Genomic DNA, 13,280 nt, shown 5'->3' on the forward strand with positions numbered 1-13,280 from the left:
CTCCGTGGATTACGGAGACGCTCCTTTTATATCCGAAGGATGGATGGATGGATGGATGGATGGGTGACAGACAGATGGATGAAGCCTGTCTTTTATTGCTACTCAAAGTACACGTGTTACTGCTTGGACCTAGTGGTGTTTTCAACAGAAGCAGCTCTTTGTATGAACAGACTAGGCAATGCACTTAGCTGGGGAAGAGAGTGGGGGTTATTTCAGCTGACAGGGGAGCTGGTACAGAAATGGTTTTTCTTTCTTTGTCTGTTTATCTATGCGTGTGGCATATGTATGTCTGTGTATACATGAGTGAGCCAGAGGGTCGACACAGGGTCTCTTCCCCTCTTGAGCTCCACCTTAGTCTCTGAGACAGCATCTCTGCTTGAACCCATAAGCTCACACACTGGCTAGACTGGCTGGCCAGTGAGCCTGGGACCTGCCTTCTCGGCCTCAGCCCTGGGGTTGCAGACCTGTACTCCTGTACTTGGCTTTGCCATGGATGCTGGGGAGCCAAACTTGGGTCCCCACACTTGCAGAGTAAGTACTTTCCTGACCCAGCCTGAGACCCTCTTTCTTTTTGTGGAGTGGCTTTGGTAAGGGGCTAAAGCACTGGCTTTGGAGCCCACATTTTAGGTTCAAATCCTGTTCCCATCACCTAGATGCTGGTGTCTTGGCTGGTCCAGTAAATCTTCCAAGGCTCACCTTCTTGGTCCAAACAATGGGAATAAATGCGCTGCCTTCTAGAAATGAGGTTCGGATTAAATGGTACAGTGTGCAGAAAGCACTCAGCACAGTACCCAACACAGAAGTGAAGTGCTTACTGCTAAGTAGTAGCTAGCTCACCCAGCAAATGCAAAATTCGGCACACCTGATGGGTAGCAGCAACACTTGTCTTCCTGGATAGCACTTTGTAGACAACAAGGGTCATTCCATTTTACCTTAGCCATCCAGTCCCAGCAAAAAACACCCGAGGTGGGCAAGGCCCCCACGAGTGACCCTACTTTGCTGAAAGGGAAACAAAAGCCCAGGAGGCCCCACTGGCTCTAGATCAAACAGCAAAAGAAAGTGCCTGTGTCTGAATCCAGTCTTGGGCGTGATTCTGTGAAGATGAATAATTACCCATGCACACTGGGCAGGCTGCGCGTCTCGGGCCCATCTGGCTTCACAGCTCGAGGAGAGCCGTGTTTCTAAGCAGCTTTTTTTAGACGAGAGCAAGATGGGAGAGAGGAGCTGGCAAACTGCTTTCCCTCGTTTTCCAGGCTGGCATGATTTGTGCTCAGCTCTGCCCTCCTCCTCACTCCCAAATGCTTCTTGCCTGTGGCTTCCCAAAGTTCTCTGAAGCTGCCCTTGGCTGGATGGCTGGCCGCTGGCTCTGCCCTGGCTCCTCAGCTGGGATCTGGGGAAAAGCAAAAAAAGGGGAACAGGGGCAGCTGCCGGAGACATCAGAGAGCTTGGGCCAACACCAGCTGGTCACAGTCTGGGTAGGGAAGGAGGAGCAGATAGAGGCCAGAGGGCAGGGTCCCTGCTGCCTCTGTCAGTTAGCAGGGGGTGTTATTCCCCGTCCAACAGATGGGCCCTGGAATCATGTAATGAAGTAGAACATTCACTGTGGCACAGACCACTACTCTCCCGGGAGCACGAGGCCCGGAGATCAAATGTTGACTGAATGCAATCAGGACACTTCATTGAAGAGGTAGGCTGGCTGGGAGGGGCAGACCAGCCTGAAGTTCCAGGAGTATCAGGGGTGTCGAGGTGCACCTGAAGGGGGCTGGGAGGCCGTGAGAGTCAGCAAAGCACCGGGAGGGAGGGCTAGGGAATGGAAAGACACGGGAAGAGTGCACAGAGGCCGGGACAGAGCAGACGAAATAAGGTACGATTCTATGGGCACCTTGTAAACTGTCAGGAGTGGCAGGCAGAGCTGAAGGGGCCTCAGACACCAGCCAGCTCAACCGCTGCCACCCTACATCCTGGTTCACAGGGAGGAAGGCTGGAGTCTACAGAGCAACATGAGGTCGCACAGTGAGAGAGGGAGACAACGGACTGGGCAAGAACCAAGGGATCTCAGGAGAGGCTCACGAAACCCTGTGCCCACAGAAGGCTAAGGAGAGACATCTTCTTTAGTGGTGTGGCCACCGGTGGGGTGTCCACGCTCTTGGGAATGCCTCATCCTTATCCATGCTTCTGTAAAGAATCCTCCGTGAAGTCACTGAGACAGGACACACACGCACAACAAGTGTGCTTGAACACACACACACACACACACACACACACACACGCTTGCACATATACGTGCCATGGAAGAGCTATCAAAGGGAGGGAGGGGCTGGTGGGGGTCACGGATAAAAATATATTTTACCTATATGTGAAAACATCATAACGAGGAGGCTGGAACAAGGGCTCAGCGGTCAGAGCATAGACTGCTCTTGCAGAGGACCCGGGTTCGGCTCCCAGCACCCACGTGGTGGCTTGCAACTCTCTGTAACTTCAGTTCCAGAGGACCAGACGCCCTCTTCTGGCCTCTGTTAAATCCTGCATGCACGTGGGACTTCCAAACACGAAACACACATACACAGTAACAACAATAGTACTAATAACATTCCGGAAAAATTATCAAAAGAAAAAATAAAAACCACAAAAGAAAATCTCACGATGCAATCTATCGCCATGCATAATTAGCACGCACTAACAAAATCTAGAAAAAAACCCAAAAACTCAGGGCTCCAACCGACTGATTTGTTCTTGCCACTAGACAGTCCACCTTGCCAGGCTGGGGTTTTGGCACGAGGACCGTGCTTATGACGGACCTGGCCACAGAACGCAGGGCCCTGTAAACAGGAGTGGGGGCGTGAGTGAGTCGCGTAGACTTAAGGCAAATGGAGAGGACTGGTTGCTGTTAGACCCACCGTTTCCAGGAAACACGGGGCTTTGTAGTTATAGGGGGTAGAAGTGAAGGAGAGCATGCAGAGCTGACTCGTTGGTCACTCTCAGGGTGGGGCCTTTCTCCCAAGGACACAGGGGACTTGACCCACTGACCCCAGCCTCAAAATCCACAGACAAAAATTAGCCAGCCTCTGCAGACTTTCTTCCATTTGACATTTAAAGATTTATTTATTTATTCTAATGTATGCGTGGTTCCTTGAGTTTTTGTGCACATGTGCATGGAGGGACCCTCAGAGGTCAGAAGAGGGCTTCAGACTCACCCAGAACTGGGGCTACAGGCCATTGCGGGTCATCATATGGATGCTGGGAACTGGACCCTGGTCCTCTGTAAGAGCGGTGGGTTCTCTTAACTACAGAACTATCTTTCCCGCCCACCTGCTGATGTTTTAGAACTTGGGCCTGTGTTTGGATGATTAGGTGTGCAATTAAAACCCAAATCAATCCACTAGTGTAAGCTACTGGGTGAGAGGCCTGCAGGGTTCCAACCGTGCTGTGAACTTTGATTTCTGGTGTAAGAACCAAGAAACCAGAGCACAAAACAATGGGAGAGTGTCTCTCTTCATGGAGCTTGAGGCCAGGGCTGCACTCTGGCAGGCACTCCACCAGAATGAGATCTATTGATTTATTTATTATTATGAGTGCGCTATCTGCATGCATAACTGAATACCAGAAGAGGTATTGTTGTGAGCCTCTGAGCCATCTCTCTAGCCCCCGAGATATGTATGTATGTACATATTTGTTTGTTTGTTTGTTTGTTTTTGACAGGGTTTTTCTGTGTAGACTTGGTTTCTCTCTTTTAGTCCTGGACTCACTTTGTAGTCAGGCTGGCCTCAAACTCAGAGATCTGCCTGCCTCTGCCTCCCAGAGTGGTGGGATTACAGGCGTGCCACCTCGCCCAGAATGTGTATGTTTTACACAGACAACCATTTCAGAGAGGCAATGGTTTCTGGCTTATGGGATAGGTCTACAGAAGAGTCCCCTGGTGTGCTGCTGCTGGACACGTGGGCCATTAGCACAATGGATGGACAGGGTCCTCTGTCAAGAGGTCCTAGGTCTCCTCACAGCTTTGCACCTGTATTATTTTTGGGTCTCAGAAGTGAGGTCACAGGTGCTATGGCTCCCAGGACCAGCCCAAGGTGGCATCCTCTTTGGGAGAGTCCTGTGGGCACTGGGGAACTGGACTCTGGACCCATTTGGGGGCTAGAGCGTCCATTCTAGACCAGTCTGTGCTCTCTGGGAGAGACATTCTGCGGACTACGGAAGAACACCAGCCAGCGACTTCGGAATAGACAGGCTTTTTAATAGTACAGTCAACAGTGACAGTGTCGACTTCAAGTGGGCTGACGATCACGTCAACAAATCTTGAAGGATGAAGATCATATGGGCCATTCTTACCATGAGACATTTAACACACGAAGAATTAGAAAGCGCACGTGTGGGAAACAGGAAACGCACATCTAATAACCCATAACCGCGTCTAATAACACATCCTCTCGCTCATTATCCCAACTGTTCAGAAGGACGGCCCTCACTTTACACATTCAGAGATGGAGGTTGCGAAGATAACACAGCATGCTCTGATTTACACGGTGGAGCCAGAACTCAAGGCCCAGCTGTGTGGCCGCAGAGCCATGACTCTGAGGAGCCTCCTGATGCCTGCATGTCTCTCTCTGCTGACCTTGGCCTACTGTGCAGAGATGCATTTCTGTTCTGGACTTGCCCCTCCAGCGTTCCCTCGCTGGACTCGGGTGATGTGTCTTGTATGGTAGAGATACGGTCCTAGACAGGCCTTCCCGTAGAGCTTGGAACTCAGGGAGACTTCCTTTCTTTACAAGGGTTTTCCATGTGGGCACACTTGATCAGTGAACAAAGGGAAACAGGAAGAAAATTCACTCCCAGATGGTTCCCCGACCTGCTCTAACGCAGACCAAATAGACAGGGTAGGACAACACACCACCAGACAAACATGAGAGTAGGACTATTTCTTGACTTAAACTGCGGACGATGGCCTCGAAAACACAAAACAAAAACGACGGCTGCAGCACCCAGGTTTGGAGCAAGCTGGTGGCTCATGGCATGAGGGCTAAGAGGCAAGACCATGCTGACCTCAGACAGAGATCTGGAGCTCCCTAGAACATTCCAGAGTTGAGCTGGCTGACCCAGTGCCCTCGGTGGCCTGTGCAAGTGGCGCCTCGGCCGCATTAGTATCCCACCACCCACCTCAACCTATTCAGGATGCTTCCTGACAAGACATACCCGTGAAACCTCAAAGACGCCGAGCTTCTGAGCTTCCAAGCGACTGGGCTGTGGCTGTGTTCTAAGGACAATACTGTTTGCCACACCCGGGGCTCCTACGAATAACAGTACGAGGTGCCCACGGCTGTTTTGCATAGAGCAAGACTTAAAAGTAAGTGGGAGACCAGTTCCCCAGTGTTTCCCTGGGGAGAGACGGCACGTGGAGAGTGCCAGGCAGGGATGGAAAGCCCTAAGGTTTCCCTCTGGCCTTTGGCATCACGAGGCAACTATTGCCCTCGGTGAAGAGAGTGGGCTCGCCCAGTCTGCACAAGCGGGCTCCACGGGGCTCGGCCTGGGGCTCAGCCAGTCTCCCCCTGCAGCTTCTTCTCTTGGCCCAGCGTCAGAAAGTCAGCGTGCCAAGAGCAGGGGCTGCGGCTCGGACACAACAGTGGCGGCCTAACCTTCAAGGCAAACACTGTGAGGTCAGCCCAGGGTGGCTACCCCGGCTCCAGTGCGGTTTCCTTGAGATGAGCACCCGGACACCAAGCTCACTGGGCGTGGGGCTGCCGTGGCACAGCGCCAATGGCTCCTATCGCTATGGATTCCACACAGTAACTGTGTGGCCAGAACAGCAGAAACGGTCCGTGGCTAGCGAGAGCTCAGCTGAGCAGGCACACGCTGCTCTTATTTAAAACAAACAGGTCCCGGGACTGTCACTGGGACCGGGTCCTCTGCACACAAGCACATCACAGCCATTAAGTCAGGCATAACCACTCACGTCAAATCCCCAGCACTGAAGGAAACCAGGCAGAGTGGCAGTGTTTCGTCATTCAGAAGGAGGGTCATCCTCACTCTAAAGTAAGTTCAAAGCCAGTCTGGGATATGAGCCCTTGACTTAAAAAAAAAAAAAATCAACTTCCCAATCAGCCGGTGATGTGTATTCTGTTCTGAGGTGGGTTTAAGATCAGCGAGTCCGAGTGCCCAGTTGCCCAATCAGCTGTCTGATTACGTCTTCTCGGTGTGTGAAAAAAGGATCCTGCCGACAGGCTACAAGTACCCTGGGGCAGTTCCTGAGTGGAAACCTCTGCTCAAACGACTTACAAACGGCCAGCCGTGCCTAGAGATAGGTATTGTGGGGACCCCTGGATGAGCCGGGGCCCGATGCCGTCGATGAAGCTGCTCCACTGATCGTAGTCCTCCTTCAGGTCTGCATGGGCACAAACAGGAAGGAGGGTTAGGAAGGAGAGGAGAGGTGGAAGAGCAGTCCTGAGTAGTCAGCAGAAGGAAGCAGGGATCTTACTGGGAGGGTGGCACTTAGCACTGGGAGGCGTTAGGTAGGAGCTGAGAGGCGCTGTTGAGCCACCTCTGGCCCGTTTTAGTTCCCCGTGTGACAAGGCACTGCAGAGTCACCTAAAAGCTTCCTTTCTTTTGCTTTTTAATGATTTATTTATTTTTAAATTTCATATACATTCGTGTTTTGCCTGCATGTAAATCTGTGTGTCACATGCCCTGGAAATGAAGTTACAGACAGATGTGAGCTGCATGTGGGTGCTGAGAATTGAACCCAGGTCCCCTTCTGGAAGAGCAGCCAGCGTTCTTAACCCCTGAGCCATCTCTCCAGCCCCTAAGAGCGTCCTTTTACTGTAAAGCTAGCTGATGAAGATATGGCACCCTCACTCAGGCTGTTCTCTCTCTGCTCACCTGGGCTACCACGAGAGCCTCCACGTTACCCACACTCTTGGCTCTCAATTCTCCATCCTGCCCACCCTCTCCACGCAGCTAGACCACAAGCCTGTCCAACCATACTGTTCTCCTGCCTCTAACCTACCGCAGGCTCCTCACAGCCGGAGGAGGCAGATCCCAAGACCTTCAGCAAACCCAGAGACCACTGTTTCCGACTTCTGCCCACTTCTCCACCTTCCCCCCCTTCAACGGCTCCCCGTCCTGAGCTCTGGATTTGTGGGAATAGTTTCTCCAAACTACTGTCCCTTCCCTCCCCGTGGCCTCTCTTCACCAAACAAGACCAAAGCCAGAACTGCCTTGTCTGGGCATCCTCTTCCCAGGCTGTTCTCCCCTTCCCTCTAGTCCCCTGGGTCCTCCTAGGCAGCCACTGTATGCCCACGATCAAAGACATGACAACACCTCAGCACAGCAATGACGGGACACGGCTGTAGAGCGTGAGAGCCAGGCTGCAGGCTGCCATTGCATAACACCATCACCAGATAGCCTTCACAAACTGCAGGTTCCAGAGATTCTCTACGCTTTAAGGTATTCATGTGAGAAAATGAGTAATAAATAAAAGAACGACCGGAAAGGGCCATCTTCAGAATTAGACATGACAGATAGTGCATCTAGAGTGCCGAGAGCGGCAAGTATTGACGGCATCAGCGCCCTCAGCATGAGACCGAATCACCAGCGAGATTCCTCCGGCCATGACTCCTGCCTTCCACCTCCTCCTCTGCTGTCTCTCCCCTTGACTGTCTCTAAAAGGGAGCACTGTGGGCTCCCTGCCTCGAGACTGGACGCCTCAAATTCACCAAGGTCTACCTGCTTCTGCCTTCTGGGTGCTGGGACTAAGGAAGTGTCACCACCCCGGCAGCTCCCACCATCTTTAACCTCGGACTCCTACAGTGACGTGTGCCCAGGGGAAACAGGAGGTGTGGGCTCAGGACCAGGGAGCAGGAAGCACTCAAGTCTTGGGAGTTGGGTCTGCCCCCTCCTATCAGGAGAGGACACACGTCTCTGTAAACCCTGGCAGGCCTCTACAGAACAGCTCTTTGCTCATGATTTGCACGGTGAAATGAGCAGATATAAACAGACATGCAAATTTGGCTCAAAGTACCAATGCGTTCTTAGTAGGACAGGCATATTTTAAACATGAGCACAATCCCAACCAAATGGGTTGCACACGTTGTGGGAAATGTGAATGAACCAGGTTGTCCAGAGCCCTGACTGGAACACAGCACATGTCTGGGCAGCGCCTCTCCCAGCAGGACTCTCTTTAGAAGAAGCCCTGACACAGCAGGGCGGGGGTGCACACCTTTAATCCCAGCACTCAGCACTCAGGAGGCAGAGGCAGGAGGACCTCAGAGTTCCAGGACAACAGAGCAACACTGTCTTGAAAAACCGAAGGAAGCCCTGATAGAGTACACCCAAAGGAAGGGGATAATGGAACCTACGGGGCCTTGAACAAGGGACTGCTGCAGGCCCCATGGACATTAGCTTAATCAACAGAGGACATGAGAGGGGACCACAAAAGAGCTGCCATGTGCATCTCAGGCATCTCTGGTCAGCTCTTGTGATAACCAGAGCAACTGTGTATGTGCGTGGCGGGGAGGGAGGTGGGGGGGTACGTGTGTGTGTGTGTGTGTGTGTGTGTGTGTGTGTGTGTGTGTGTGCGCGCGCGTGAGGTTAGAGTTCGAAGTTTCTCCCAGGCAAGCCTGGCTGCCTTCTGATGAAAGTGACTGGTTCGGGGTCAGCTGCATGAGGGTCATGGTCCCCCCACCTCCACGCTGACTGCATTGAAAGGCCACGTGATCACGAAAGCTCCAGGCTGCGGCTGGACAGTGACCAACAGTGTGTTTTGGTGGGCGAAGATGAGCTGACACAAGCATCTCTCTTGGGAATCTGGTGTTAAGAAAGAATCATAACAAATACCTAAGTACAATAAAGTTACCCCCCATGGCTTACTCCCCAAATACAGCTGTGACAGTGGAGCGGAAGAGGCAGGTATGAGCCCGCAAGGACAGTGAACCAGCCACCGGCGGCAAAAGCTAAGCCAAGTTCTGAGGAAGCAAAGGCTGAACAAACCGATGCTTCTGAGTAAAAGAGCACAGAAAGAAAGAAGCTGAGGAACAGGAAGGAAACAGGAAGCCACCCATCCTGCAGTGACCTCTGCCCCTTTGACTGTGCTGCCCACGGGGACCAGGAATACCTCAGAAGCATATTTTCACTTGTTTTTTTGAGGTAAATTAAAATTTTAGTCTTCATGGCCAAAAAAGTAACGAGACCATCAACTCCTTTTTGCTGTATTTGTGTGCGTGTGCATGTTCGTGTGCACATGCCACAGAGAGTGTGGGCTGACAGGACAATTGTGTGTGTGCTCCCAAGTGCACATGCCACAGAGAGTGTGGGCTGACAGGACAATTGTGTGTGTGCTCCCAAGTGCACATGCCACAGAGAGTGTGGGCTGACAGGACAATTGTGTGTGTGCTCCCAAGTGCACATGCCACAGAGTGTGTGGGCTGACAGGACAATTGTGTGTGTGCTCCCAAGTGCACATGCCACAGAGAGTGTGGGCTGACAGGACAATTGTGTGTGTGCTCCCAAGTGCACATGCCACAGAGTGTGTGGGCTGCGAGGACAACTGTGCGGTCAGTTCCTTCCTCCTGTTCTGTGGGTTCTAGGGACTGTACTCAGATCATCAGGCATGGGCCACGAGCACCATTTCCCATGGGGCCATCTCACTAGCCCCTAGAAAATCACCTCAAGCATTCAAATTCCCAGTGGAGGAGTCGGCTTGCTGGTCCATCAGAGAAGACAACTTCTCTGGGTAGAGGCGACACCAGAGACCTCGAGGGGCTTTGCCATTCAGCGGGTCCGTGACTCATGATACTGGTCACAATCTTCTCATATTTGGGTTTTTTTTAGAAACTTAAATTTTGCCCAGTTACTTGCATAAAGACTCCACAGCGCACACAGCACCGACAAGTTTGGGGGCAGAGGTGGTGGAGTAAAGAGAGGTGACTGTACCGTCACAGTGAGGATGCCATGGCTCAGAAAGGTTAGAAGATCAGGCCAAGGTCATTCACCTCCTAGGTCAGGGCCTAGAGGGGCAAACCTTCAGAAATGATTTTTCTGTGTTGCTAAGCATCGCTTCTTCAGTCAGGCTTCCATTTGCCATGAATCCCCTGGGTCCTGGTCCTGTCACGACAGGACCCAGGGGACCCCACATGCGCTCTGTAATGCCCCTGTGTCTCCTTACCAAGGTGCTTCTGCAGGAAGGCCAACATGGCCCGCACCATAACCTCCTGACCTTCATAAGGGTTCAGCGTCCCACGCGTGTGACTGGAAAAGAACTTGGCGATCATGCCGCCTGTCATGAAAGCAAAGTCACTTTGACTCCGATGAACGATGCCTCTGAAGAGAAAGAAAAACAGCCCGCAGGGGGGTGGAGGTTAGGCTCACACATCAAATACCTACTGTGTGCAAAGCACTTGCCTGTGTGTCACGCCCAACTCTCCCAGCCGCCTTGTCAGGGAAGTATTTTCCTGTGTGACAGACTCTGAGGAGGGAACGAGCGACCCTGGACAGCGCTAGGATCTGAACTGAGGTACTGCAAAGCTGGCTTGATGTCTAGGTCACCATGGTGGACAGTGCAGAGAAGGAGACTGGGCTTGTTAGAGGGAGCTGGGAGGCAGAGCTGAGGGTCCCGTCACCTACTGCTCCCACCATGTCACGGCTGTTCTCCAGTGACCCGAAGGCCCATGAAACATTTAACCTCACTGCCAGAACTGCGCCATGGCGTCAGCAGGGAGAAGGAAACACCTGCTTTTAGTTACATAATCACAGCAGAGAGGACATGGAAAAATGGGTTTTGGATTAAATCCTTTGCCTGTAAGTGCAGCATTCATTCACTCATCTATTCATCCATTCATTTATTCACTGGTGGTAGTGAAGACTGACCCAGGACCCCCAGCCCCCTAAATACATTTAATTCACACGTGATATCCTCACTGGATTCCTACTGAGCTAAATTATTCATAACTCAAATGAATGTGGCATGGAAATCCAAATAGTAAAATACCTGTCTAACATGTAAGAAAAAAAAGATTAAAAGAAATTAGATCTACTCGTTTACTCGTGTGAGTGTGTGCATGTGTGTGTGGTACATCTGGATGGCGGAGGACAGCTGGCAGGAATCGGTCCCCCTCCCACTGCGCAGGTCCCAGGGACAGAATTCCACATTCAGGCTTCCAGGCAGGTGCCTCTACCTGCTGGACCGTCCTGCCAGCCTACAACTGTTTTGCAAGGGCGCATGAAAAAGGTGTGTAGAATGATGGGTGCTTGAGTATTCAGAACTGGGTTTTAAAAAATACTCTTCTGGGGCTGGAGAGATGGCTGAGTGCTTCAAAGCCCTTGTTCTTGCGGAAGACCCACGTTCTGTTCCCAGCACCCACACAGTGGCTCACAACAGTCTGTGACTCCAGGTTTAAGAATCCAAAACCCTCCACTGGCCTCCATGGGGCACCAGACACACATACGCAGGAAAATATAATATATATAATAAAATAATTACATCAGAAAAAAATGGGGTTGAGGCAGGGTCTCACTATGTGGCTCTGGCTGTCCTGGAATTCACTACGTAGACCAGGCTGGCCTCGAACTCACAGAGATGTGACTCTGCCTCCCAAGTACTCGAATTAAAGGTATACGCCACTGCATGCAGCTCTTAAAAAACTTTTATAGAACAGACTGCCTATTGTTAAGTCTCCTTTGTGTGCCCTGTCTCTTCCCTACAGATTCTACGTGACCGAGTCTGACTGGCCTGGGAAAACATCCCCACAGTCCTGTCCCTCCAACACATGAAGTCAAAATGAAAGAAGAGGGCCAGGCCACGGTGAGCAAGAGAGGAAGCCACGGAAGCCGCTATGGCAGCCAGCCGGCACTCGGGGGTTTGGCATGGCAAGGAATTCAGCCGCCTAGCTCATTTCCAGGGTGCAGAACACGCAGCCAGTTGTCTTTTCCCAGACACTGGTGTGTGTGTGCTGTTTGGCCTGAGCAGGGCAGCGGCAGGTCAGGGAGGTCTCGGGCCTGCCTGAGTTCCTCCTGCCTCCCACAGGGCCAGCACCTGAAGATGCGAAAGCCTGTTGTTCCCGAAGAATGGCAACCACAGTGCCATGAGCAAGTGAGGAAAATGCAGTTTACTTGGCCAGCACGGAAGAGGTTTATTTGGTTTGGATATCATGTTGATGCCCTGGTTGAGCTTTCCATCCCCGTGCCTCAGCTTCCTACGTGCTGGGATTACAAGCATGCGACACCAGGCTCAGCTTGCATAAATGGCTTTTAGAAGAAGGCCTAGGCTAGGATAACCTCGGTGAAGAGGATATCCATGGAAATTCTACAAATCCCCTCAAACTGTCAACTCCTACTACGTCCATAGTCTTCAAAAAAAAGTAAGATTCCTGTAGGAGGCTAGAGATGTCTGGACTCCACCCAGACCTGATACAGCCATTTTCCAGAAAGTACTAAATTCATTCTATCATGCAGCCACCTGAACTGTGGAATAAATCTCGGTAGGTGGAGCCAAGCAGAGACCGCAGACATCTAAATCACTACAGGATTGCAATGTAGGGATTCTGGCCATACTCGGATGTTCTGTGAATATATAAAAAGTTCTGGATAACCTAGAAGAAATGATTAAAAAGGGAACAGGACCCTGGGGTAGTCCCAGGGGGGCACACTTACAGGACAGTCACAATCCTGGACTGCTCATGCCGGGCACATATCTTCTTCATCAAGTTGACGCTCTCCACAGTCTGGAATTTCTCAGCGTTGATAAAGAACACAGGGCCCCGGGCCTTGGGGTAGACGTCGTGTTCCAGAGGGAACATCCAAGCATCCAGGGCTATAGCACACCTGGGAAAAGGCAGACGCTGCGCATCACTAAGAAACTCAGGCAAGAAGAGCTAGGGAGCAGAGGTCAGATGGGACTTTCTTGCCAATGGGAGGATGACTCAGAAAGCCAGCAACTGGGTGCTGGAACCCTCACTCTCTTATCATGATCCTACACAGGCATCCCCTTCACCTGTCCCCAGGGAGCCTTCTAGAACTTAGCCTCCCTCAGAACAAGGGGCGGACTTCCTTCTCTGGAGCTACCTTCAGGTGATGCACTCAGTTCTGCAGAATGTCACCTCTTTCATTTCATCTCTCAGTTCATTCATCCTCACTGAGTGACTGCTGTGGGCGAAGCCCTCTGGATGCAGAGATCAGTGAGAAAGGCCATACATCCCAGGACATTGTGGGAGGCGGGGGGCAGGACCGAGAGACTTTGAAAGTATCAGAACCACAGCTCTGAGCTCTGATGCGCAAGATGCTATATGAACGCGGAG

At 51.7% G+C, this 13,280-nt stretch overlaps 1 protein-coding gene across 2 annotated transcripts in view; it reads right to left on the reverse strand.

The window, feature by feature from the left end:
- Positions 1-4,213: 4,213 nt before the first annotated feature.
- Positions 4,214-13,280, reverse strand: part of Pafah2 (platelet activating factor acetylhydrolase 2) — a 31,387-nt gene continuing 22,320 nt past the window's right edge. For both annotated transcript variants that reach the window (XM_021643307.2, XM_060379332.1), the window contains 3 exons: positions 12,637-12,807; positions 10,154-10,308; positions 4,214-6,376 (listed from right to left, as the gene is read on the reverse strand). In XM_021643307.2, coding sequence (XP_021498982.1) covers positions 6,267-6,376; positions 10,154-10,308; positions 12,637-12,807 — 436 coding nt within the window. In that variant the 3' untranslated portion in view covers positions 4,214-6,266. The remainder of the gene's footprint in view (positions 6,377-10,153; positions 10,309-12,636; positions 12,808-13,280) is intronic.

Source organism: Meriones unguiculatus, chromosome 3 (assembly GCF_030254825.1).
Source record: "Meriones unguiculatus strain TT.TT164.6M chromosome 3, Bangor_MerUng_6.1, whole genome shotgun sequence".
NCBI lineage: Eukaryota > Metazoa > Chordata > Mammalia > Rodentia > Muridae > Meriones > Meriones unguiculatus.